At 44.6% G+C, this 26,258-nt stretch overlaps 1 protein-coding gene across 1 annotated transcript in view; it reads right to left on the bottom strand.

Moving 5' to 3' along the window:
* LOC147420912 (P-loop containing nucleoside triphosphate hydrolases superfamily protein) overlaps nucleotides 1–25,670 on the bottom strand; it is a 114,297-nt gene extending 88,627 nt beyond the window's left edge. Inside the window, exons 1-14 of the mRNA XM_086504067.1 lie at nucleotides 25,464–25,670; nucleotides 25,322–25,381; nucleotides 10,858–10,937; nucleotides 10,712–10,773; nucleotides 10,369–10,601; nucleotides 10,172–10,281; nucleotides 9,979–10,057; nucleotides 9,695–9,736; nucleotides 9,495–9,614; nucleotides 9,348–9,410; nucleotides 9,073–9,238; nucleotides 8,679–8,765; nucleotides 8,513–8,595; nucleotides 7,881–7,946 (exon numbers count right to left, since the gene is read on the bottom strand). Coding sequence (XP_086360193.1) covers nucleotides 7,881–7,946; nucleotides 8,513–8,595; nucleotides 8,679–8,765; nucleotides 9,073–9,238; nucleotides 9,348–9,410; nucleotides 9,495–9,614; nucleotides 9,695–9,736; nucleotides 9,979–10,057; nucleotides 10,172–10,281; nucleotides 10,369–10,601; nucleotides 10,712–10,773; nucleotides 10,858–10,937; nucleotides 25,322–25,381; nucleotides 25,464–25,481 — 1,269 coding nt within the window. The 5' untranslated portion in view covers nucleotides 25,482–25,670. The remainder of the gene's footprint in view (nucleotides 1–7,880; nucleotides 7,947–8,512; nucleotides 8,596–8,678; nucleotides 8,766–9,072; nucleotides 9,239–9,347; nucleotides 9,411–9,494; nucleotides 9,615–9,694; nucleotides 9,737–9,978; nucleotides 10,058–10,171; nucleotides 10,282–10,368; nucleotides 10,602–10,711; nucleotides 10,774–10,857; nucleotides 10,938–25,321; nucleotides 25,382–25,463) is intronic.
* Nucleotides 25,671–26,258: the final 588 nt, after the last annotated feature.

The raw sequence follows: 26,258 nt of genomic DNA on the forward strand, positions 1-26,258 counted from the left end.
ATGACAATTTACTGAGGTTGGTATATATGCATTCCCTTGCCTCCATTGTATAAAACATTCAGTTATTCGTTGATTAGTTTAGGAGACTCTCTCTCTCTCTCTCTCTCTCTCTCTCTCTCTCTCTCTCTCTCTCTCTCTCTCTCTCTCTCTTTGATCTCTACGCTTTTGCATCGTCGACTTTGACATGGTATCAAAGCCGTGTCGTTGAAGAACCTTGGTGGAGGCCGAGCTGCACCTTCAGAGGAAAAGACCTGCAAAGCTTAAGGAGACCCTCCCTTGTCATCGGTGCCTAACCCCCCCACATCGGCGTTCTAAAACACAGACCCTCTAATGGCATCTGACAACACCCGTTGCTTGCGTTTTTGAAACGCAGATCTGCTGCTGCCGCCCAGCCTTGCTGCCCTTGCTGCTAGCGATTTAAAACGCTAGCTGGCAGCCCTCCTTTAGAAACGACACCTGACCCCCTTCTCTCTCGTTTTGATATGCAGCGACAGTTGTAGTCTCCCTTGTCAGTAGTGTTTTGGAACGCCATTTGCAGCAATCCCTTGACGGTGACCTCTTTTACTCACCAATTGCCGGAGACTCAAAAAAATCTTCCACCTCTCCTAGCGTTTTAAAACCGTACAAGTTGAGGCCCTTTTTTTTCTAGCGCCCTGTGGGCATGGTAGGTGAATCACCGGCCAATTGTTTTGGAGTTTTGGGAGTTTGAAGTTGCATACCTATCTCCCCCTTGGGAGACGAAGCGGCGGACATTAGAGCTTAGGAAAGGGTGTGGAGTGTCTTGGACGAGGTGAGCAAATTGGAGCTCAAGAGAGGGATAGCAAATTTTGTGGAGCCACCTAGGAGTAGTAGACGAGTGGATCGTCTTGTTAGTGCGGCCACCCTTGGGGTACGAGAAGGATTCATAGATTATCAAATCTTGCAACTTCAACATGGCCCCCCCTTGCTCGAGCGCTAGCGACAAATTGAACGGTAATAACTACGCTTATTGGAATTTGATCATGTGACTCTGGTTCTCACGAAAAGGCTTATGGGATATTGTCGACGGCTTGGAGCCCCTTCCCACGAGGGATCCTAACACCAGACTTATTAGCCACTCCTACCCTTACTTCATTGCGCATTGGGCATGCTCCCATCTTTATCCCTCTGTCTTACAGGGCATAAGCCATAAAGATCACTTGCAAGAGAAGGATTAAGGATTTTTTAAGCCGTTGTTTTTCTCACAGGCAGTGCCATGCAGTGGTGGATGTCTATAGCTACCAAGCCGCACATTCCAAGCTTTCAAGAAATTTTTTGTCCAAAGTTACATGTCTTCAAATATCTTTCTTCGGAGTACAGCTTCTGGCAGAGTGGGGTATCTTGAAATGCTTGCCACAGAAACCCTAGCAGATTAAAACTTGAAATTTCTCGACATCTCTTAGTAGGTGTCTCTTCTCGAGGTGATAACCTCAGAGACCTAGTGTGACTGCTATATGTTGGGAGAATGACCCTCTGAATTTTTTGAGCTAACTTGAGTTGTTTTGCAGATATGTTGTAATCGTCCGCGATTACTTTCTTTCAAGAAGGGGGGATGTCACAAACTAATGACGCTACAGAACGGAGCCGACTTGCAGTTCCCGGCTAAACCCTAGAAGCAGCAGAAGAAGTTTCACACAGAATTACGTAAAGAATGATGATGTGGCAGAGCTGTACGGAATCCCGCATTTTACACTGACATGATGATGTGGCAACTGTATGGACACCTGGATTTTGCGGTGACGGGTGCTAGTGTGGCAGTGTACGAATTTCCGCATTTTGCGTTGACAAGTGCTAAGGTAGCACTGTACAGATTTTCGTAATTTGTGTCGGCAGCTTTTTACACCAGCTTTTGGGGTCAGATGTGCCATGGGCTCATTCTTTGGCATGCTTCAGTACGAAGGTGCAGAGGGTGGAGTACCGGCGAAGTACTGAGCTCAAGCATTATTATTTTTCTCCTGTTTGATGGGTGATTTAGGTTTGGAAATGGGAGCTGGTGAGTGGGTTGGGTGGTTCCTACCTCGCCATCAGATTTGCACCATATAATGCTTCTGCTTGCAGGTTGAAGAATGTAATAGCCCTGTTGATCATCGCCAGAGATGGCTCCCGGATTTTTGGTGCGCAGTCTTCTTGCGGCAGTGATGTCTCTTTTGCTGGAATGCGCTGTTGTATACAGCCTTGGAGATCTGGAGTTGATCATAGGGCTGAAAACGCTGGTGCTAAGGGTGTCAAAACGCTGGTTTCTGAGTTTAGAAAACGCTGGCTGATTAGGGCTGAAAAATGCTGGTCTGGTCCTGCTGCTATGATTGCTAGCTGGTGCTGGGTACTGCTGGTACTGTTAAGACCTCCATCCACTCCTGCAATCTACTGGGGCATGCCAGCGCTAGGCTGCAAGGAGAATTGGGTCGAACAATTTTAATTCAAAGCTTCCACGATTTTTCGTAAATTAATCCCTAAAGGTCACTTATTAAATTCAATGACTTAAGTGATGGTTCACACGCAGTAACATGCCTAAATGCTGAAATGACTATATTGTGCAAGAGAGGGAATGCATCTAAGACCGGCCTGGGCATGCACGTCCTGCTAGAGGCTCACAAAGTGCCAGGCTAGGTCCTAGGCTAACTACGACTGACGCTAGACTACAAGAAAAGCTTGTCCACGTGGCGCAAGTGCATTGCACATGTGACAATCGGAGATTCTTTGGTAGAGTTTTCCGCCCCCTCTCGACGTCAGGGGGGCTTCAACTCTTTGCTACTTTCTTCCCTCACTCCCTGCTCCTAGCTTTTGTTGTATCACCCATCTTTTGTAACTTTGCATCACTGGTAGTTTTTCTCCTATGGTTTGTAATCATTGAATATCTCAGGAGTTTTTTCACTATCAAGTCCGGCATGTGTGTATGCCTACAGGCTGATGTAATGCTTTTGGGCTTGTACTTTTGATTACATAATATACAAAAGGGTAAAGCCCAACTTTTTTGCACACGCGCGCACACACACACAGGTATTGCTACCGGCTATGATTAATTAAACAAAAGCCCTCTCTCTCTCTCTCTCTCTCTCTCTCTCTCTCTCTCTCTCTCTCTCTCTCTCTCTCTCTCTCTCCAAAGAAACAAGCTTATCTCAGACAAGCTTGTGGTTCCCCTATATCAAGATCATGCTATAGCTTCTAGTACTTACCCACTCACGCACACAACAAATTTAATTTGAACCATACACAGTTGGTACCTTGCACCCTGAGTTGATTATCATTAATATAAATATCCCCCCTGATCAATTCTAAAAAGGAAAAAATTATAAAGGGATAAAACACCACCTCACCCCCAACAAACCCCCCTTGTCTGCTACTTTACCCTTGCTCTAGCTTGGGACTTTGTACCTGGCTGCTTCTTGTAAATTTCCCATCCCTTTTGACCCTGGTGGGAGTGTACCCTTAATAGGGAGCGTGGTAAAACCTTACACCTGGTCGTGGCATTTTAATGCCCCTTAATTTCATCTCGTTCTTACGAGGACCTTTCACACTCACTTGTGCAAACTCCTACCCTATCTCTCTCCGTCTCAGCCTCCACTATACAAGCCGAGGCAGCCGCATTGGCTTTCTGTCTTGAGATTCACACTCGTAGATTATACCAATCGTGGGGGAGTCACCACTCGGTGCAAATCATGAGGCTTCAACCCTGCAGTAATGCTATAAAAAGAGGGGAGGGTGCTTTGGCCCCTCAGTTAGCCTTGGTTGCGCTTTGTGTGTATGTTAAAGAGAGGAGAGAGTGGGTTGTTGCTTACTGTGTTGTCATGCAGTTAATTGAACAACCTTCTCAAGTCAGTGATTACCACACTTGTTCTAATTGATAGCATGTACTTGAGCTTGTTGACATACTACTGCACTCTTTATGTGCTTTTGATGTTTTCTTACTGTCTACATACGGTTAGTATTGATTCTGGTTCATGCTTGAATAGGTTTTCTTATTATAACTGTAACAAACTGCTACGTGTCATAGCCTCAAGAATGGAGTCAACTTACAGAAGCCGGCCGAGTGGCCTAAACCCTAAGAAGAACAAGAAACAAAAGAAGAAGTCCTACCAACTTATGGGGACCCCGTTCGATGGGGCCCCAAGTGACATAAAGGATTAAAATAAAGCAGGATCCACACACGCCAGAACTGATGACGTGGCAGATTTTCGAAAATTATGCTGGTATGATGACGAGGCAAGCTGTACGATTTTCTGCGTTTTGCACTGGCTGATGACGCGGCAGGATGTACGGATTTCCGCAAATTATGTTGGCAGCTTTTGGCATTGCTTTTTGGACCATAAGCTTTTGAGTTTTAAAGGCTTTTTACTGTAAATGCTTTTGGGACCTAGGGCCTTTAAATATGAGGTTAGGGCTCATTCTCTGGCATGCTTCCCGGAGAAGGTGCAGAGTCTTCACCGCTCATGTCTTACAGGGCATAAGCCATTAAAATCACTTGCAAGAGAACGGATCCAAGAGTTGTTTCGAGCTGCTGTTTTTTTTCAGAGACAGTACCATGCAGATGTCTATAGCTACCAAGCCGCACACTTCCAAGGATTTGGCAAGCTTTCAAGAAAAAATAAAAAATTTGCCCATAGTTATATGGTTTCTGACATCTTCCTTCGGAGTGCAACTTCTGGCAGAGGGGGGTATCCTGAAATGCTTGCCATGCAAACCCTAGCAGATTATAACTTGAAATTTCTCGAGATCTCTCAGTAGATGTCTCTTCACGAGCAGATGACCTTGGAGGTTCGGTGTGATTGCCATCTCTTGGGACTACCATCGCCGCCAAAGAAACACTGTTTGTCCAAGTGCTGATGGACCATGCTGTGCTCGACTACGACCTTATGGAAGAAACCTAACCCTAATTTTTGGTGCAGGTATCAAGATGGAAAGTTAGTCGACTTTTCGAGCGCGGCTCATGTGGGGATTGCTTTTTAAGTTTGAATTTTGTCTGAGAATCTGTTTGAGAACTCGTTTGGTGATCCTGTTTGGAATTTGTTTGAAATGGATGGTATCTGTTTTGAACCTGTCTTGGTGCCGATTTGAATTGTTTGAATCTGGTTTTAATACTGGTTTCAATGATTGGTGATTTTACTCCCGAGTGGAGTAGTGAGAAATTATGTTTGAGAATGCTTGTTCATACTCATGGTTCGGACCCTTGTGGTTATTTGCGGGGGGAGTATTGAATGATTGAAAAGTGCCGTTTTTTTTTTACTCATGGCCCGGACCCTTCTGGTTATTTACGGGGGGGTATTGTTGTTGTGACTCCCAGCCCGGACCTGGATGGTTATGCGGGAGGAGTATTAAGAAGTCTGAGCAGTGGTTACTCTCAGACCCTCCAAACGACGCAGGCTGCGGTCTGGGGGGCGTTTGGTTGTAAAAGGCCTCTATATATCCCGGCCCATACCTTTTTAGATTATGCGGGAGGAGTGATGAAAGAGTCGTTGGACAGCTCATGGCCCGGACCTAGATGGTTATTTGTGGGGGGGGATGTTCATCGGCGGCTTTATGTTTCCCTATCTTGTAACATGCATATGTGAGCATTTGTGTTGCATTGTGATGTGCCAACCACTGAATATTCCTAATTGGATGAGATTGCCTGGGTATGTAATTTTAGTGCATGAAGACACCCGTGGAAGATCAGTACGGTCTGGGTGTGATGGCTAATTTTACTACGCCGGAATATCAAGAGTTCCGATCTAGACGAAAGGAGTAGCTAACTCCTTGATCAAAGCAGCCGAAAGGAGAAGCTAACTCCTTGATCAAAAGAGCAGAAAGGAGAAGCTAACTCCTTAATAAAAAGAGCAAACTGATTGTCCCTCGGAAATTTTTTTGAGCTAACTTGAATTGTTTTGCAGATATGTTGTAATCGCGTACGATTACTCTCTTTCAAGAACGGGAGATGTAACAAACTGCTGACATGTCAAAGCCTTAAAGAAGCCTGCCGAGGGGCCTAAACCCTAAGAAGAACAAGTAACAGAAGAAGAAGTCCTACCAACTTATGGGGACCCCGTTCGATGGGGCCCCAAGTGACATAAAGGATTAAAATAAAGCAGGATCCACACACGCCAAAACTGATGACGTGGCAGATTTTCGAAAATTGTGTTGGTATGATGATGTGGCAGGCTGTACGGTTTTCTGCATTTTGCACTGGCTGATGACGTGGCAGGCTATACGGATTTCCGTAAATTATGCTAGCAGCTTTTGGCATTGCTTTTCGGACCAGAAGCTTTTGAGTTTTAAAGGGTTTTTACTATAAACTGCTTTTGGGGCCTAGGGCCTTTAAATATGAGGTTAGGGCTCATTCTCTGGCATGCTTCCTGGAGAAGGTGCAGAGTCTAGAGTACCGGCTTGTACTAAGTTGATGCAATATAAAGAAATACCGAAAGGGGCGCCAAGGTTTGGGACCAATACTCTCTGGGATAGAATTCCGCCACTCCGTGTCGCATGTCAGCTCTATCTCTTTCAGTTCAGTTGTTATTGAAGTGCTAAAAGTCTGTTCAGTCTGTTCTTTTCTATTGGCAGATGGTGTCCGTCTTGTGACAATAACATTTTTTTTTGTATTACACTGTAGCTTGGTATTGAGCTCTGCTTAATAAAACCACTGCATAATCCAAGTAAATACTTGGCACCCTTCTTGCCACACTGTAACCAAAACTCTGACAGGGATATCACAACCTGCTGACATGTCAAGCCACTCAAAAACCAGTGGGTTAGGGTCCTCCGAGCCTAGCCCTAGCCGACTTGCAGATCGCGGCCGAGGTAAGAGAAGAAGCAGCAAAAGAAGCAGAAGCAGCAAAAAGAAGTTTTACCAACTTACAAAGTCTTGCCATTTCGCCCAACTTCTAAAGAAAGATCCAACCAGTTTATGGAACCCCGTCCGATGGGACCCAAGGGCATTAAAAATCAAGCCAACACACACACACAAAATTATTACGTAAAAACTCAATGACGTGGTAGCTGTACGGACGCCCGCGAATTGCGTTGCAACCTGATGACGTGGTAGAACTGTACGGAAGCTCCTAGATCTGTGTTGGTTGCTTTTGGGAGGCCAGATGCTTTTAGAGTTGAATGCTTTTCATGTAATGCTTTTAAATAGGTCTCAGGGATTGCCGCATCAACCGGTTGTGACATCAAATGCATGTGTGCAGAGAGTTAGAGTCTACTGAGCTTTTTTATTGTCCAATGTCTGTTTTGTAGGCGTAATCGAGGGCGATTACTCTTCACAAGGACATAGACCCGCATAGAATCGAAGAGAAGAGAGAGAATCGGCCGTTGTACGGAAAAACCAGAAAATGTGTCTCTGTTCGCAGGCGATGACGTGGCAGTCCGTACACTGCTGACATGGCATCCCCATTGGTTCCAGATAAAGCAATTGACTTTTATGGCATCAATATTTTTAGCAGATGAGATTTTGAGCACCAACTTTTGTAATTGGTTGCTTTCAAGGCCACAATGCCTATAAAAGAAAGCGATAGGGATCACTTCTGGTAGATCAGTGCATGGTTGCACGATTGCAGAGTTACTTCCGAGCAGTTGTACTCTGTGACTTACCAAAATAAAAAGAAATACCGAAAGGGGTGCCAGACTCTGGGTCAAAGGGCATCTAGAAGTGGAACTACGCCACTTCATGTCTCAACTACAGATCGTTTTCAAATTTAAGTGTTATCTATTTTCAGTCCTGTTCGTGTCACTGCTATGAATTTACTGCTTCGCCAGTGGCTTGCCAACTACAGGCTACTTTTGCAACAAAAAGATCTAGTTCTATCATTCACCAAGTCTTTTCTAAGAGAGTTAACAATCAATGTAAAACTGTACTATGTGGTATAACGATCAAAGAAAAAAGCACTACTCACCTGCCGAAGTTTGAAGCCCTGCTCTTCAATTGATTGTCCTCCAACCACAGAAACAACTCGAATATCCTAAGCCAAAGCCCCAATAAGCAAACAAGAACACTGGACAAGCTCAGCAATACTAATTATGTATTAAAAAAAGAAATGTGGTACCATAGAGTGAATCCCGATCTTCTATTAAAGAAGAAACACACATATGTCTGAAGTAAAGTGCCAAAGAATTGGTCGTCCATTGATGGTTTATTTTGTACCGAAAAATACAAGGTCACTAGTCTATAACCCTCATAATATGTACCCGAATCCCAAATTTTAATCTTGTCCAAGAAAGAGTACAACCCTCCCCTTCCCCCCCCCCTCCTCCCCCCAAAAACCAACCCATCTGCCAACAACCACCCTAACAAACAGTACATCCAGGCCAAATGGCAAAACAATTGAAGTGCTTAGGTGACCCAAGGTTTGAATCTTTGAAGGCATACAAAGGTAAAAAGGGCCACGACTGCCAATCCTTTGTCTATACTACTTTTTTTCTTACATATTACTAGTTATATTCTTGGTCTTGAATAAAAGAAGACAAACCACTCATTGCATCAAGCGGCCCAATGAGATTTACACAAGTAAGAGTTTCATAAATCTACCAGGTAGTGCGCAAATTTCACAGTTTCTTCTTCAATCTGTTGAGCCAACTCCCTTGTAGGAGCCATGACAACTGCGTATGGTCCTGACATATGGCATGAAAAGCTGAATATCAATTACATGCACTATACAATATGACCTCTTAGATAAAATGAGCAAATTTCTCACCTTCTGCCTCGTTCTCCTCCGTCATTGGTGGCAATTTGGATATATATGTCAACATGGGCAACACAAAAGCAGCGGTCTTGCCAGACCCTGCACAAATGAAGGAGACAAAGACTCAAGCCAAATTCCTTTCTGGTCTAAATACAACAGAGGCTTTCTGAAACCTGGTTTAAAACTTGAAGTCTCGCACACAGAAATAAACACACTCAGACATATTAATACATGTATGCACGTATTTCATGCCAACATAATAAAGACTCAATGCTGCATTCTCCTGGTCTTTACCCAGCTCATAGCAATATTAACAGATCCAAATAATGGACAGTGTTCAAAGCTTTATTGCCTCGACGGCTAAAGAAAGCCATCTTGAAAAGTGACGCTGAACAAAGGTCCTAACCTGTCTCTGCAATACCAATCACATCTCTTTGTTGAAGTCCCAGTGGGATTGCAGCCATCTGAATGGGAGACGGCCTCTTGTAGCCAGCTTTATAAACTGCTTTAAGTAACTCAGAACTAAGAGCACCTTCTTCCCAGTTCCGCATTGGTCTAGGAGTTCTAGAGCCCTGGCACAAAACATGATGGATCATAAATAACTCTTACAGACTGCAACTGTCAATTCAACACGTGTTTACAAGTGATCAAAAACAGCTACAGAAATATTTGCTCTCATACTTTGTATGAGATATTAAAATCTTCTCGAAATATCCTCCAATCTCGTTCTGTCATTTCCTCAAGCTGTATACAAAATAAATTCAATTCATTAATTAGGACTTGATCAGACTATCTTTTGCTGCATAAAATCTAAAGACACGAGCTTGCCTTCTTCTCAGACCAATGGCGGTCTACTCGCATGTCAAATGTGTCATAAACATTGGCAGCAGCATCCTTTTGCTTTTGAGCCTCTGCTTCCTCTGGTTTCTCTTCAACTCCATCTCTTTGCTAAAACAAGATTCAGAGTCTGAACCGCACTTTAAATAGAGCAAATTCAACATAAACCATGTGCTGTCTTGAGTCTTTACCCGAATCTGAGCCCGCAAATCCTTCTCGTTCTTTGCAGCAAGCTGCAGTTTATATAGACAAAGTTGTTAAAGAACAAAGTTTATCAATGATAAAACTGAGCCAACATGTACTGCACAGTGCTCTAGGATCCAAAACAGATACTCAATAGAGTTTTCTTTTTTGGCACACCATTTCTCCATTGCTCACAAAGACAGGATCAAAAGCTTTGAATACAGAGAAAAACCTCCCGTAGTACTTCATATGTAAGTTGTTTCCAAGACTATAAGGACAAGCAATTGCATACCTTCTTCTGCTCCCTCCTATCCATTCCAGCACGAAAACCCCTCCCAAACAGTAATTGTGCTTCATGAGGGTTCTGATACCTGTTCATCAGATGTGACAAGAAACTGACTTACTAAACCAAAAATCATGACAATCAACTTACAAATCGGTTTGTAAATTTATAAAATTTGCACGATTTTCAGAAAATATCTTACAAGGCATTCATATCTCGTGAAGTGTCTTCAGTGTTTTCCCAATCAAACGAAAACCTGAACTTCTCACTAGGTTTTACAACCCTCTTTTTGGGTTTCTTCCCACCTAGATACTGCCACATACAACAAACAAAGAGGTCAGCGTTCACTTTGTCTTTACCAGCACACCTTCATTAAAAAGAGAGACCTAGAAAATGAACCTGTTCCTTTATTGCATCGAGCTCCTTTTCTCTCTCCCTGTGGGCCTGCTTCTCTGCTCTCTCCCGCTCCCTACTTTTTATCTCTTCTTCTCTCTCCCTCTCTCTTCGTTCACGCTCTCTTTCACGATCCCGTTCACGATCTCGCTCTCGATCTCGTTCACGATCTCTTTCACGATCTCGTTCTCTCAGCTCACGCTCATACTCTCTATCTTTTTCACGCTGCCGGTCCCGTTCTACAATCAATGCAACAAACCTTATCTGTATAAGTAACAAACACACTGTTAACTAAGGCAACTTTGGGGTGGTTGCAAACAAAAATTCCCAATATTTGTCAAATACTTACCTTCTTGTTGCTTGCGACTACTTTCTGCGGCTGCTGCAAGTTGTTTTCGCTCTTCCTCTTGTCTAGATTTCCAATAAATGTGCTGGCTTGTTAATCACATGAATCACACAAAAAGAAAACAGTGTTTGGCAAACCTTTATACAAACCTTTTCTTCTGTTCAGCTACTTCCTCCTCCCGGCGCCGCAAGGCTAACTGCTGCCTTTGAGCTTTGGTGAGGAAAACAGGCTGTCATTATAGGAATGCCATTATCAGCAAGTACTAGACACACTAAAGAGCAGGCACCAAGATAAAATGCAACACTCTGTCATTATATTTCTTCTTATTAAAGGTTTGTAATAAAAAAGTTGATGAGGGTACTTTTCCTGGCCCCTAATTTTTCCTGGTGCTTCAACATTTTTCAATCTTAGGCTGAGGGTTTTCTTGAACACACTGTCATTATACTTTTCCTTATTGGAAGCTTGTGACGAAAAAAATTCAATCTAAACTGACAAAGTTTTCCTGGCCCTTAATTTTTCCTAATTCTTCAACATTTTGAGCCATCATCACTCTCTTTTTTTCATCAACATGCTGCAGATCATAAGATAATCAAATACACTACTGGTCTTCATTCTGTTTTTGGTCACTATCGCAATAGTAGACTTGACAATGTGGGGGGACGCCACAATGTAAAGTCTACTACTTGCCATAATTTTCTTAGGTCATTTTTGTGTTGAGGACTAAAGTATCTTTTTATCAGGATCCAGTAGTAAAAGGAATAGAATAAAAGAATGTGAGTTCATGTTTGCAGAGCTTTTCTTTTTGATGCCAAGCAGTGAGCTTAATTGAGGCTATGCACAAAGTGCAGGCCCTGATCTATGTCCTTCAGTAAGTGTGGCAATGTGTCCTAGCATAAAAATAGATTTCAAAGTGATTCTCTAAATATTGTGGATGACATAAAGGTGGAATGTCTTGGTTCTCAACATTCTCTTAACTTTTGGTTAGTTCAGTAGGGTCTTTACTTCAAACACTACAATGTATTTAACCCCCAAAAGCAGCTTTTGCATCTTTGGAGGTAGCACATCCAAACCCAAATATGTACAGCCAAGTACTGCTCACAACATTATCAAGTCCTCCCTAATATAAGTTCACCTTCACAATTACAAAGTTTTGAAGTTAGCATATCCAATATGTATTATATTAATCTACCAAGAAACTCCTAAGTTCGGATCCTTAACCAAACAATAATGATCGTCACTTAGAAAGTGGCAATGACTATTGTTACTGATCACAAGAGTAATCGAAGGCAATTACATTTCTTTAAGAGGGGTAACCTGTCCTTATTCGAGCATGGAAACATGGTACAGGGAACAGGGTGAGTGTCGGGATCGAGATGACAAGTTTGGGAACCGGACCAAAACGAGGGGAACAAGAAAATTCCTTTTTTCTCGATTTTTTGGAGCTACACGTATGTACCATAGTGCTAAGCATTGAATTGCACCAAAAAAAAAACAAGAAACGTGACTCATAACAGCACAATACGCCAATTAAACATCGATGGCATTATGGCAAACACAAGTAGATTAGTACATGCCTCAAGGGCTCAAAATGGCAAGTGATAAATAAGCAAAAAAAGGCTAAAGCCTAACTAGAAAGGGGGCGAGCCCACAATGGCACATGTCACAAATTGATGACGTGGCAGTACTGCCCAGAGACACACATGTGGACTGACTGATGACGTGGCAGCATGTACGGATCTGTCGTGAAACACGCTGATATGCTAGCAGTATGGACACTGACAGGCTGGCGGGCTGCTGACGTGGCCACTATACAGACAGGTGGCATAGCAGCTGTACAGACGCCTGCTTTTTGCGCTGACATGCTGACGTGGCAATTGTACGAATTTCCGCAATTTGCGTTGCTGCTTTTACTGGCAGATTTTTGACTGGTTGTTTTTGGGGCTACTTGCTTTTGAGTTTACTGCTTTTGGGGCTCTGCTTTTGGCACCCCTTTGTAAGAATAAAAGAGCCCTAAGGGCCTCACTTCTTAGAGCATCTGGAAGCAGAGTATGAAAGCGGAGGTTCTCGACGGGAGTTGTACTTTGCTCAAGGATTAATATAAAAGAAATACCGAAAGGGGCGCCAAGTTTTGGGGCCAATACCTCTGGGCACGGAACTACGCCGAGCGGTGTCGTCTCAAATTGAACTGTGATCTAAAGTTGTGAACTATTTAAGTAATTCTCTCGTGTGTCGCGACAGAATCTGGACTTGGAGTGTCCAAGCCTGTGACAATGGTATCAGAGCATCAGTGTGTGAAATTTTTGACCCAGCAGTCGATGGCTGAGGTGTATACTCAGTGGCACAAAGCCACCGAGCCACCAATCAAACCGTCAATCAAGAAGCCTCCTACTCCAAGAATGTTTACTGAAGAACAACTCCATGATGCGATCCAGGCCCAAATCAATCATCTTCTAAACACAAAGAAGCCATCAAAAAAGCAATTGAAGAAACATAACAAGGAAACTGATTTCCCCAATTTCTTGGGCCAAAAATCCACTTTTGAAAACGCTTGAAAGCAAAAGATGCGTGTCTGCTTCGAAGGATTGCCCAATTCGTCCTCATCTTCTTCTGACAACTCGGATAGCTCATCTTCTTCTGACTCGAGTGATGAGGACAGAAAGGGCAAGAAACGACGGAAAGATCATATGTTTTATGCAAAAAAGAAAGCACTTTTATAGAGCCAATCAATATGATTTCCTCGACGACAAGGGCAAAAAGCCCAAAGAATTCAAAGAGGGAGGACAGGCAATAAATTTTGAGCACTTTTCAGGGTTTTGAGATGCTCCCAAGGCTTTAGCCCAACAGTTTGACATAGTATTTTTTGGAGGCCGCTATACAGAGCACTCCAAGATCAATTTGCTTTACATTCGGGTAACTTGACTTACCCATCATATGAATCTTCAACAGTCATAGCAGAAACAAACAACAGAGAGACAGACGACCTCCACTGACAGAAGACCAGAGAGATGAATATTTCAAAGCAGGAAAGTGTTTTGAATGTGGAGAACAAGGACATATAAAACGGCACAAGAACCAGGACGACTGACAGATTGAAAGGACAGCAGGACGAGGCGATACTCGTTCCAAAACAGATTTTACATAGAAAATTATGGGTAAACTAGCACTATTTTGCTTTATGAATTTATGAAATAAGACTTTTTTGGAAGATGATTTTAAATTTTGAATAAAACTAATGCTTTATGAAAGAATCTGTTAATTCTGGACAGAGAGCAGAATTAAAAATGAGACGATAATTTTGGAGCAGTGACAGCTCTCGAATGAACCTGATAATTAAATCACGATCGATTCAATGAAACTGTAGTGCGCGCATCAAGAGTTCCTGCGGGATGAGATGGCCACACAACTGGAACTGAATGATTGGACCACTCTGTTCAGTATGAACTTAGTGATGGATTGGGATCCCCGGAAATGATTACTCGCACATGACAGTGCTTGAGGCGAATGATTCTCGCATACGACAGTGCTTGAGGAGAATGACTACTTGCACACGACAGTGCTTGAGTCATATGGGATTAGTTAATCCGACATCAGTGAGGTTCGGGATGGATCTAGATGCGGTTACTAAATACGTTGCTGGCAATCATAGTCTGAGATTTAGGATGAACTTTTCTGTAATTGATTTGTCATGTGATGTCCTCTGAAATCATGTGCAGTGATGTGACTGTCGTCTTTGTACAAGTGCTAGATTTGCGTCGTCTAGTGTGTCGGTACTTAGAGCCAGAGTCTATTGAATTAGTTTATGGCCTCTGTCTGTTTTGCAGGCATAATCGAGGGCAATTACAATTATTTCAAGAGGGGGGTGTGTCACAAATTGATGACGCGGCAGTACTGCCCAGAGACACACACACACATGGACTGACTGATGACGTGGCAGCATGTACGGATCTACAATGAAACACGCTGACAAGCTGGCAATACGAACGCTGACAGGCTGGCGGACTGCTGACGTGGCCACTATACGGACGCCCGTTTTTTGCGCTGACATGCTGGCGTGGCAGCTCAACGGATCTCCACAATTTGCATTGCTGCTTTTACTGGCAGATTTTTGACCAATTGCTTTTGGGACTACTTGCTTCTGAGTTTACTACTTTTGGGGCTCTGATTTTGGCACCCCTTTGTAAGAATAAAAGAGCCCTAAGGGCTTCACTTCTTAGAGCATCTTGTCAGAGAGTCTGAGAGCGAAGGTTCCCAACGGGAGTTGTACTTTGCTCAAAGATTAATATAAAAGGAATACCGAAAGGGGCACCAAGTTTTGGGGCCAATACCTCTGGGCAAGGATTTACACCGGGCCATGTCGTCTCAAATTGAACTGTGATCTAAAGTTGTGAATTATTTTAAGTAAATCTCTCGTGTGTCGCGACAGAATCTGGACTTGGGTGTTCAAGCCTGTGACAGCACATCAAACCCCAAAAGTGCTTGCCTCATGAGAACGAATATGAGAGCTTGAAAGTTAAACTTTGAACCCTTAATTCTTGAGAGAGTAGAATCTAGATACTAGATAGATATTGGAGAGATCAAACCTTTGGAGCTTGATGCTTGAGAGAGTAGAGAGAGTTTGACTCTTGAGAGCTTGCAAGTTGTGAGAGTAGAGGGAAGGAGGAAGTGAGGCTTGAGGCTTGAGCTAAAAGCTTAAACCATAAAGCTTGAGCTTGAGGCTTGAGTATAATGTATTGCATAATGCATTGAGGAGGCTAGGAGGCCATCTGTTACAAGCTTGAACACTCCAAGCGAGAAATCAATAGCAACACACAAACAGAAACTGCAAAATCATTGAACTTTATGAAGGAGGGAGGGAGAGAGAGAGAGAGAGAGAGAGAGAGTCGACACGGCAAGGCAGAGTTCCGCGGCCAGACACTGTCCCCAAAGACTGGCACCCCTGCCAGTATTTCTTTATTATTATGTTGCAACGGTACAACTCCTAAGGGTCCTCTACTCTCAGACTCTGCGTCCAAATCCCCAAGGGTCCTTATAAACAATACAAGGGATGTCCAAAAGCACTTTTCTCAAAAGCACTAAACCCCAAAAGCATTTGCTCCCAAAAGCTGCCCAAAACAGCCAACACTATTTGCGGAAATCCGTACAGCATGTCACATCAACAGTGCAGCACAAATTGCCAAATTCCATACAGCTTTGCCATGTCGACAATCCGTACACCTGCCACATCAACAGTCAACGCATTTTACAAAAATCAGCCTTAGACTTCAAGCTTTGGGTTTTTAGGGTTTTGGGCCCCTCGGGCGGTGCTCCATAAGTTGGGTGGGAACTTAAGAGTTAAAAATCTTTATTCTTAGTCCCCTCATCAAATCCTTCTTGGTTAAAAACATTCTCTAGTTCTTAGCATCAGATTCTCTTGTACACTCGGCCATTTCTCTTCCAGTTGGGCATGCCACATCATCACTTTGTGACACCATCTTTTAAAGCCGTCCAAAAAGAGTCCCTAAAGCTTGTGTAAAAGGGCCCCAATGTAAGAAACTGTTGGCATGTCAAAGCCTAAAGAATGGAGCCAACTTACAGATGTGGCCGAGGGGCCTAAACCCTAAGAAGAACAAGTAGTAGAAGAAGTGTGGGGACCCCGTTCGATGGGACCCCAAGTGACATAAAGGAAGAAAATAAAGCAGGATCCAGACACACACAAAAACTGATGATGTGGCAGATTTTCGAAAATTGCACTGGCATGATGACATGGCAAGCTGTACGGATTTTCGCGTTTTGCAATGGCTGATGACGTGGCAGGCTGTACGGATTTCCATAAATTACACTGGCAGCTTTTGACATTGCTTTTTGGACTAGAAGCTTTTGAGTTTTAAAGGCTTTTTACTGTAACTGCTTTTCAAGCCAAGGGCCTTTAAATATGAGGTTAGGGCTCATTCTCTGGCATGCTTCCTGGCGAAGGTGCAGACTTTGGAGTACCGGCTTGTATTATGTTGACTTTGGAGTACCGGCTTGTATTATGTTGATGCAATATAAAGAAATATTGAAAGGGGCGCCAAGCTTTGGGGCCAATACTCTCTGGGGTGGAATTCCGCCACTCTATGTCGCGTGTCGTCTCTCTCTTTCAGTTCAGTTGTTATTGAAGTGCTAAAAGTCTGTTCAATCTATTCTTTTCTATTGGCACGTGGTGCCCGTCTTGTGACACCCAAAGCTCCCAAAAAACTAGTCATTTCTGCTCGTTTGAAGTCTAAAACAAACTTCAAAAATGTGTGCGTTGACCGTTCCCCCTGACGTTCCTGGCCGACTGCCATTCTAGAACGCCATTGTCACAAACTTGGGCACCCCAAGTCGAGAATATGGCACGACACACGAGAGAATCACTGAAAATACTTCACAACTTTAAAATCACAGTTCAATTTGGTCGACAAGGCACGGCATAGTTCCATGCCCAGAAATATTGGCCCCAAAAGCTAGTGCCCCTTTCGGTATATATTTTTTATTTTTATATTAATGCTTGAGCAAAGTACAACTCCCAAAGGGAACCTTTGCTCTCAGACTCTGCATCCAAATGCTCTGTAGAGTGAGGCCCCTTGGGCTTATTTATTCTTACAAGGGATGCCCCAAAAGCTTCTAACTCGAAAGCAAAAAGGCAGAAAACCAACTGGCTCCAAAATCTAGCAGAAACCAGGCAAAATTGGTAAAATTTTAAGCAAATGGTTCACCTCGTTGCAACAGAGTCGAGGTCCGGTTCCATGTTAAATGATTTCATATACATGTTCCTTGCTCCTACTAGTTATCTGCACACAGACAACAAGATATTGGTATCCCTTTCGGTTTCCTTTCCAAAATCTGTTCTAGAGCAAGTATCTCTTCGCCTTGTAATATCTCCTCTGAGAGGTATTATCTCTGTCAGATTCTCCACAAGAACCCATGTGTAATCTGGAATTCTTTATGACATATGCCTTGTAAGACAGAGTGATGAAGTTGGAAGCACGCCCAGTACGCGATGAAGTAAGGGTGGGAGTGGCTAATAAGTCCAAACTCGGGACACGAAGATTCTTCAATGACAATTTCCAAGTGCCCAAGTGCCCTATCTACTCTTTGATAGGACCGGTAGGCTTTAAGAAAGCATACGCTTGAGCAAAGTACACAATTCCGAAGGGAACCTCTACTCTCAGACTCTGCGTCCAAAATTCAAATGCTCTAAAGATTGAGGCCCCTTGGGCTTATTTATTTCTACAAGAAATGTCCCAAAAGCTTCTAACTCGAAAGCAAAAAGCCCCAAAAGCAATTGGCTCCAAAATCTAGCAGAAGATACGCAATTTGCGGAAATCCGTACAGGCTGCCACGTCAACACCTGTCAACGCAAATCACAGAAGTCCGTATTGTCCGTCACGTCAACATGCCAAGTCAATCTGTCTATACTTTCTGCCACGTCAACATACCGTACAATCTGCCACGTCATTTGTTGTGTGTGTGTGTGTGTGTGTGTGTGTGTGTGTGTCCGGGCAGTACTGCCACATCAACATTTTGTGACAGACATTCCGAACGGCCAACCTTGTGATGCACCTAAAACAGCTTCGGCTCCCTGTAACAAACTGCTTACGTGTCAAAGCCTCAAGAATGGAGCCAACTTACAGATGACGTGGCTGTCCGAGAGCAGAAACCCTAACCCTAATTTCTGCCAAAAACCCTAACTGCTGAAACCCTAATTCTGAAAACCCTAACCCTAAAACCTGCAAACCCTAATTCTGGAAACCCTAACCCTAAAACTGCAGAAACCCTAACCCTAACCCTAAGGGCAGCAAACAGATTTCCGAAATTTGCGCTGATATGATGACGTGGCAGGCTGTACGGATTTCTGCGTTTTGCGTTGGGTGATGACGTGGCAGGCTGTACAGATTTCCGGGATTTACGCTGGCAACTTTTTGGCTTTGCTTTTGGACCAGATGCTTTTAAGTTTGAAGGCTTTTCACTGTAATTGCTTTTTAGGCCAAGGGCCTTTAAATATGAGGCTAGGGCTCATTCTCTGGCATGCTTCTTGGAGAAGGTGCAGAGTCTAGAGAAGGTGCAGAGTCTGGAGTACCGGCTTGTACTGTGTTGATGCATTATAAAGCAATACCGAAAGGGGCGCCAAGGTTTGGGGCCAATACTCTCTGGGGTGGAATTCCACCACTCCGTGTCGCGTGTCGTCTCTCTCTCTCTCTCTCAGTTCAATTGTTAATGAAGTGCTAAAAGTTGTTCAGTCTGCTCTTTTCTATTGGCACGTGGTGCCCGCCTTGTGACACTCCCTCCATCCCCTACTGTTCCTAGCCATCCCCATACCCCTATTCCCCCAACCTAGGGTGTCGTCCCCCATCCCCTTGTTTCTATGCATTCGAGGCGATAATGGGCTTCGTTCTCTCCTTCTCATCTCTCGCATTAAAGCAAAGAAAGAGCTACACTAAGGAGCCCACGTGGCGATCATCATTGTCAACCATACACCAAAGAATTCGGGTATTTGTGATAGGTATGACGAGTTGTTTAAAAAGTTCAATCACTTGGAAGGCCTACAATAAAGCCTGTAAAGGCAAGGCAAAGAAGAACTTTAACGAGAATGAAAATAGTAAAAAGAACTCTGCAAATTCTTCTTCTCTATAACCAGAGGGCACCACATGTCAACGGAAAAGACCAGACTAAATAGACTTTAGCTGCTTCAAAACGATTGAACCTGAAAGGGAGACACTTCACAAGAGACACAGAGTGGCGGAGTTCCACCTTCAGAGTGCACTGGCCCCAAACTGTGGCGCCCCTTTCGGTATTTCTTTATATTGCTTCAACACGGTACAACACTCGAGGCTTTGCTCATCTCCGGCGGGTAGTATGCCAAAGAGAGCCATGTACATATTTAAAGGCCCTTGGCCATCCAAATGCAGTTTACATGAAAAGCTTCAAGTCTGAGAGCATATTCATCATCGTCTTATTCTCGATTTCACCTGCGAAACAGGTAAAATTTTAAGCTAATTGTTACAAACTGGTGACGTGGCATGGTCTGGACACATTCTCCAGAGCCAGCACAGGACACACCCACACACCTTGGCTGACAGGCAGTCCCGTAAAACGCAGAGAAATGCTGACGTGGCAGTACGGCAGTTTCCGAGAATTGCGGCGGAAATCCCGCTGGCAGGTGCTAACGTGGCTGCCCGTACGGACTCCCACTTTTAACGCTGCCCAGCTTTTCTCTACGCAAAACCTACGCAATCATTTTTTTTGGGAGAAGCTTTTAGAAGCTATGCTTTATTTTAAGTTGCTTTAAAAATTGGCAGCTTTTGGAGCTCTGCTTTTGGCATCCCTTGTAATCAATAAATAGGTGGGGTTGGGATCCCACTCTGCAAAGCATCTGGACGTAGAGTTTGAGAGTGAGACCCCTCCCACTCCTTGTACTTTGAGTTGCAGATTAATACAAAAAGAAATACCGAAAGGGGCGCCAGTCTTTGGGACCAATATCTCTAGGCATGGAGCTCCCTCGGGCCGTGTCGAATCAATTGTGAGTTGTGAATTGTTTTGAAGTGAATCTCTGCTCTGTTGCGGTAGAATCTTGACTTGGAGTGTCCAAGTTTGTTATAGTGGTATCAGAGCGTGGCCGATTTCTTTTCTACTGGGAAATCCGATCCTTTTCTCGCGACACTTATGGATTCCAACAAAGGACAGTCGACTTCTTCTGCATCTGAGAATGCGGGAAGAGATCACGAAGAAGATTCTCACGAAGAGCACGGCCCGCCTCATCCTACTCAAGCGGAGATTGAAGAGATGGATCGTCGACGATTGGTTGACAATGCCACAAAGATGATGATGAATCTTGCGAAGGATCCGAAATTTGCAAAATTTTTGACTCAGACATCCTTCGACGAAGTGCACTCTCAATGGCGGAAGGCCACAGAACCGCCCCTCAAACCGGCACTCTACTCCGAGGATGTTTACAGAGCAAGAATTAGCAGAGGTGGTTGATACATGGATTACCCAGCTTTTTGACGCAACCAACAAAGCCAAAAACCACGACAAAAAGCAAAAGAAAGAAACTGACTTCCCAGGTTATTTGCGTCGTCAATCTACTTTTGCCTCGGCACGAAAGCAAAAGAAGCATGTCAGATTTGAAGGAGTATCCGGTTCTTCTTTTTCTTCTTCTGACAGTTCTTCTAGCTCTTTTGAGTCGTGTGAAGAAGACAGGAAAGAGAAAAAGCGAAGCAAAAAGCAAAGCTTCGGAAAGGGCAGGAAAAAGGCAAAGAAGCCTAAGTTTTGCTCAGTTTCTAACAGTTCTACAGAGGACTCATCTTCGGATAGTTTGGACTCCGATGATCACAGATTTTATGCAAAGAAGAAGAATTTCTATAAAGCCAACTAGTATTGTAAGGTGCAGCGGAATGAATGTTGTATTTTCTCAAGATTAGTGATCTTTATTGCTCAAGGTTCCTTTTAGTTCTTAGGGAAAGAGAGAGCTTTCCATCTTATGGAGAGTGCTATGATCACGAAGAAAGTGAGTGGATATTGTGCGTGCAAGTGAATGAAACTGAGAGAAGGAGAGAGAAGAGATACGACACCCGAGAGGTTGTAAAACCCTCCTCCGAAGGCCCCACTCTCGTCGGCGAGAGTGGTCTACTTTGATTGCACAAAGGTGTACAATGCGAATGCAATATGGACTGATGCAATGGGACTATGCCAATGACGACAGCGGCGATGACGATGACGACTTCGTGGCTGGAAATTGGGATCTTCTATCTGCTGATTTTCATGGACTGTTTCGGGGCTGAAATGACTGGTTTTTACTGCTGCTTTATGGCTGAAAATGACTGTTCTTGTCGGGACTTAAGAGAAGATGAAAACGCTGATCTTCTAGGACAAGATCTGCATCTTAATGGGCTGAATATCTGCTGCCAAAAACGCTGCCATGGGCTGAGATTTACTAACGCTAGGGCTGTTGTTCTCCTTGCCAAAACGCTGGCTGTGGATATCAAAAACGCTAGCAGTTGGGGGCTGATCTGATTGCAAGAGGGAAAAACGCCAGATGAGGGGAGATGGTGGCGATGGATCTGATGCTGAGGGGGGGGGTACTGCAGAGAAGTTGCCTGTTGAGCGGGAAGCTCCTGCTGCCTCTTCTGCCAGAAAGTGCTAACTTGGGTTTGCTTATATATTAACTTAGCAAAATTGCCCTACCTACTTTTGTTGGAAAGTCACTTAAAAATAATAAGTGAAAATACCAATAAATAGGAAAATAGGCTAAATGCACTAGAAAATTCCCCTAACTAATGCTAATGGATTCTGATGGGAATTCCGATGATCATGCTGTGTGCAACCGAAGGATATGCATCTATGCTAAGTGACTGGGCATGCACGGTCTACGAATATACTCACAAAAGTGCCAGATCACTGCTAATCTAAACTGACTGGACTAACTGAACCTTGTTGTGGTATAGCTTGTCCACGAACACATAGGGTTGGGATGTGGCACGTGACAAGTATGATTTTCTGGAGGATAAAAGCTAGAAAGTTCGAGAATTTAAAGAAGGTAGACAGTCAATTAAATTTGATACTTTTTCTGGATTCCGAGATGCTTCGAGGGCTTTGGCCTTCATATAGCAGTTTGATATAGCTTTCTTTAAAGGGCATCACTCAGAGCACTCCAAGATTCGGAGGGCTACCTCTTACTTCAAGGGAAATGCTCGAACATGGTGGTCCACTCTTCTATTGAACAAGAAAGCGCCAGTTGAATGGCTGGATTTTAAAAGGCTTTTTATTTCTTCTTGGTTGACTCGGGAGTACGAACGTGACATACGAACTGCTTGGAACCATCTCCGGATGACCAAGAAAGATACCTTGGATGCATATTGCGAGAGCTTTTGGAGCTCTTTTCTACCCGCTTCTTCATTTAATAAAATCTCGTTCAAAGAACAAATTGAGCGGTTTACCTTGGGACTTCCTACGGAGATCCGAGATCGCTGCTTAGAGCAAAAGTCAAATTCTATTCAAGAACTGATGAGTCATGCGAAACGGGGCTTTGCCATACACTCACGCAGTTTGACTTACCCCACAGATGAGATCATGACGCAAAAAACCGAACAGACTTCTAAAAATGAAAGTAGAAAGAAGAAGAGCCCCAGGATCAAAAAGATAAGGATGTACGACCCCGGCTCACTCTTCGGGAGAGAGCCAACTACATCAAAGAGGGGAAGTGTTTTACACGCGGGGAACCTGGGCACATCTCCGCTAAGTGCCCTAAAAAGGCACAGAAAGAACAAGATGAAGAAAGGCCAGAGAGTTCGAAAGCAGCGAGGAACGTGGACGAAAAGGCAAGATGAAAGCAAGACTAGTTCCAAATTGCATGAGTACTGACCCAAGCACGATTGATGAGAGTACAGAACTTTGTCGAGCTTGGGGCAAAGTGAAAGATCAAGAGGCCTTGATTTTCTTTGATAGAGGAGCGAAGGCCAACTTCATTTCACCTGAATTGGTGGCGCGGCTCGAGATTACACCCGATCGGACGGGACTACGAGTACAACCAGTTCTAGCGGCACCCGACAGGGACGTAGCCATTACACCTGTCACTGGGAAACTTTGGTTGCATTGTCAGGGGTATTTGGCCTTGGAAGGTTGTGATGTTCTCCTGGGAGTCCCTTGGTACCATAAGAACAACGCCGTGGTCGATTACCCGGCGAAGAAAGCGACACTAACTACTGAAAAGGGCCGAACCATTGAACTTGATGTGAAACTTAAGGGCGAGTGCCCCTACTGAGTCTGGTAAGCTCGCTACTGCTGCTCGCCCCCCCCTTGTTGCGCCATTGCTACCCTCCCCCCCCCCCTCCCGCTGCCCCTACACTGTCCCCCCACCCCCTTCAGCCCCTGCGCGTTGCCCCTCAGCCCACCCGCTGCCCCCCCCTATCTGCGCGCTGCCCCAAAGGCTGCCCACAGCCCGCTGCCCTCCTCTCGCTTTGCCTTCCCCACTCCATCCCCCCGCTCGCTGCTGCTTGTGCACCCGCACATTGCACGGCTTCCCTCTTCGTCCTCGCCGTCCCCCCATCACCCCCCCCCCCCCCCCTATCCTCTTCGCTCCCAAAGGCCCTCTGCACCTGGCTCGGCAGCACTTTCTCTTCGGAAAAAGTGCCTGGCTGACTTGTTTGCAGGTTTTTTCTTCACCGCCCGCTTCTTCGACTCAACAGTAGACACAGATGGAGGCTCCAGCTTCACCACAGAGGGACTCGCCTTAAGCCCCCTCGCCCGACCCCACTGAGCCCACCATTCGACTTGCTCTTTCGCCGACAGAGCAAGCGAGCCTTGCCGCAGAGGTAGAACGCTTGCAGGCGACTTCTGTCATCTGCAAGGTTCTCGGCACTCGTCCTAGCAGAGGAGAGCTGCGAGACCTTCTCCAGGCCCGCCTCCTCGCAGAGGTGGGCAAGATCTTGGATGTCCACATTCTCGGACGGGGGTACTACCAGATTGAGTTCGAGACTTCCGAGATGGCCTCCAAGGTCATAGCTATGAGTCCATTGGCCATCCGAGCATCACGCGTCCACTTTCGACAGTGGCGACATGGTTTTGACCAGACTTCGGATGTGCTAGTAGAGGAGGCGGACATCCCCATCTCAGTCTGCTTTCCGGGTTTACGGAGGAAGTACCTTCCACTTCTCTCCAGGATTGGCTCCGCCATTGGGACTGTCCTGGAGACACCTCTGCATTGTAAAATGCTCCTGATGGAATCTGATGGTAATGCTGATGATCATGCTGTGTGCAACCAGAGGATATGCATCTAATCTAAGTGTCTGGACATGCACGGTCTACGAACAGACTCACAAAAGTGCCGGAACACTTCCTAAGCTAACTGAACCCATGTCATGAAGTAGCTTGTCCACGTACACATAGGGTTAGATGTGCACGTGACACCGCAACCAACCGCAATGGCCATCAAGATGAAAACCATGTAAAAGATTATGACCTCTTAGCATAAAAACCCACAAAAAGCAATGCATAGACTCATAAGTTTACTAGCGCTATCTCTCTTCAACGTTTCCAGAACAGGATCACAGATTCGCAGCCTACATCTCTTCCTGGAGTTTTGGAGTTGAGCGGCCCCCTTTTAAGCAAGGCTGAACACGAATAGGCCGGATGATTGGTAGCAGAGGCTCTCATCCAAGGTGCAGATGGAGTGCAAAAGGAGAGGAGAGAAGGTGACTGCAAACCACAAGCTGAAGATGGGAGGCCACTAGAGGAGGAGAAAAAGCCGCGTCCAAGAGGGAAGTTACAAAGTACATTGTGAACCCTCCTTGCCTAGAACTTTGAAGCAATGTGGGTGCTCCACCAAAGCCTATTGCTTGCGATTTTTATTCAAGAAAGTAAATTTGCCAAAATACAAAAAGAGACCAGATAGAAAAAGTCTCATTGGTTTCTACACCACGTCACAATCCTTTCTTCTCCTATGTCCGGTTTAGGTCGTACTTGGTGTTAAACATCCACAAGCGCTGGGCGCCTCCTCCTCTTAGGCCGAGGAAATAGCATCCTCAGATTAAGCACCCTGAATCAGAAAAACTTTTTGCTTCTTCTACATAATTGAAAATTTGTTTCATTTTCTCAAAAGCACAAGAAATCAAGTAGTACCTTGGCCTGTTGTTCAGCCTCTTCCTTCTGTTTCCTCAAGCGTTCCTCCAACGAAAGAGGCTGCAAAACAAGACAGAGAGCTGAGTTTACGCAAAATAGGAGATAGTTATAGTTCTTTAGATAGTGAGAAGAAACAACTTACCGCAGGCGTGCTAGCCATTGAAACTCGACTTACGGATGTCGTGTGTGTGTGTGCGCGCGTGCGTCCGCGCTAAACGCCAGCTCGATCTTTCGCTGAGGCTTGCGCAGCGTTGAAGCAAATTTCTATCAATATGATGTAATTCGCTAAGGCTTGCGCAGCGTTGAAGCAAAATTGTTGCATAGAAGTGAGTAAATCTTGCAAGGGTTTTACGCGTTTCAAAGACTTAAGACGCTTGAACGAGAACTAGTCTTGCTTGGTGGACGTTGCTATAGAACTTACCAGGAGATAAGCATATTGACATCAAGCATCTGGTACTGAATTAAACAAGTACAAAGTGCATTGGAGAATTTTCAAAAAAGATGTACATGTCATCATATATGTTTAATAAATACACATGGACATCTTTTTTTAACTCTATAGCTGTCGTAAAATGGTCCACATATACAAGCGTTGCGAGGATGATGATGGCCATCACTACATGGGGAGATAGGATGCACACTTGCCTTCAAGCCAACAAATAGCATGGAGTCACCCTTCGCTGAGCTGAGGCCCATGAGCATGGAGGTGCCAGCCACATAGCTGAGGCAGGCAGGCACACACGCCACTTGTGTTGTAATAGAGCAGCTTCTTGCATCCAACATGGTCTAGCAAGGATGTATCCACCAACAGAAAGGTGATCTTGAGCACCCCCATGTCGTTGCGAGCTTTCTAGCCTCGCTCTGAATTCCAACCTATCCAAGTTGGCCCTCTTTTTAGTGGTTTAGTATACCAACTACACACTCTGGATGGGCCTAT

This window comes from Adiantum capillus-veneris, chromosome 28 (genome assembly GCF_014529385.1).
Source record: "Adiantum capillus-veneris isolate H3 chromosome 28, ASM1452938v2, whole genome shotgun sequence".
In the NCBI taxonomy this organism is placed as follows: Eukaryota; Viridiplantae; Streptophyta; class Polypodiopsida; order Polypodiales; family Pteridaceae; genus Adiantum; species Adiantum capillus-veneris.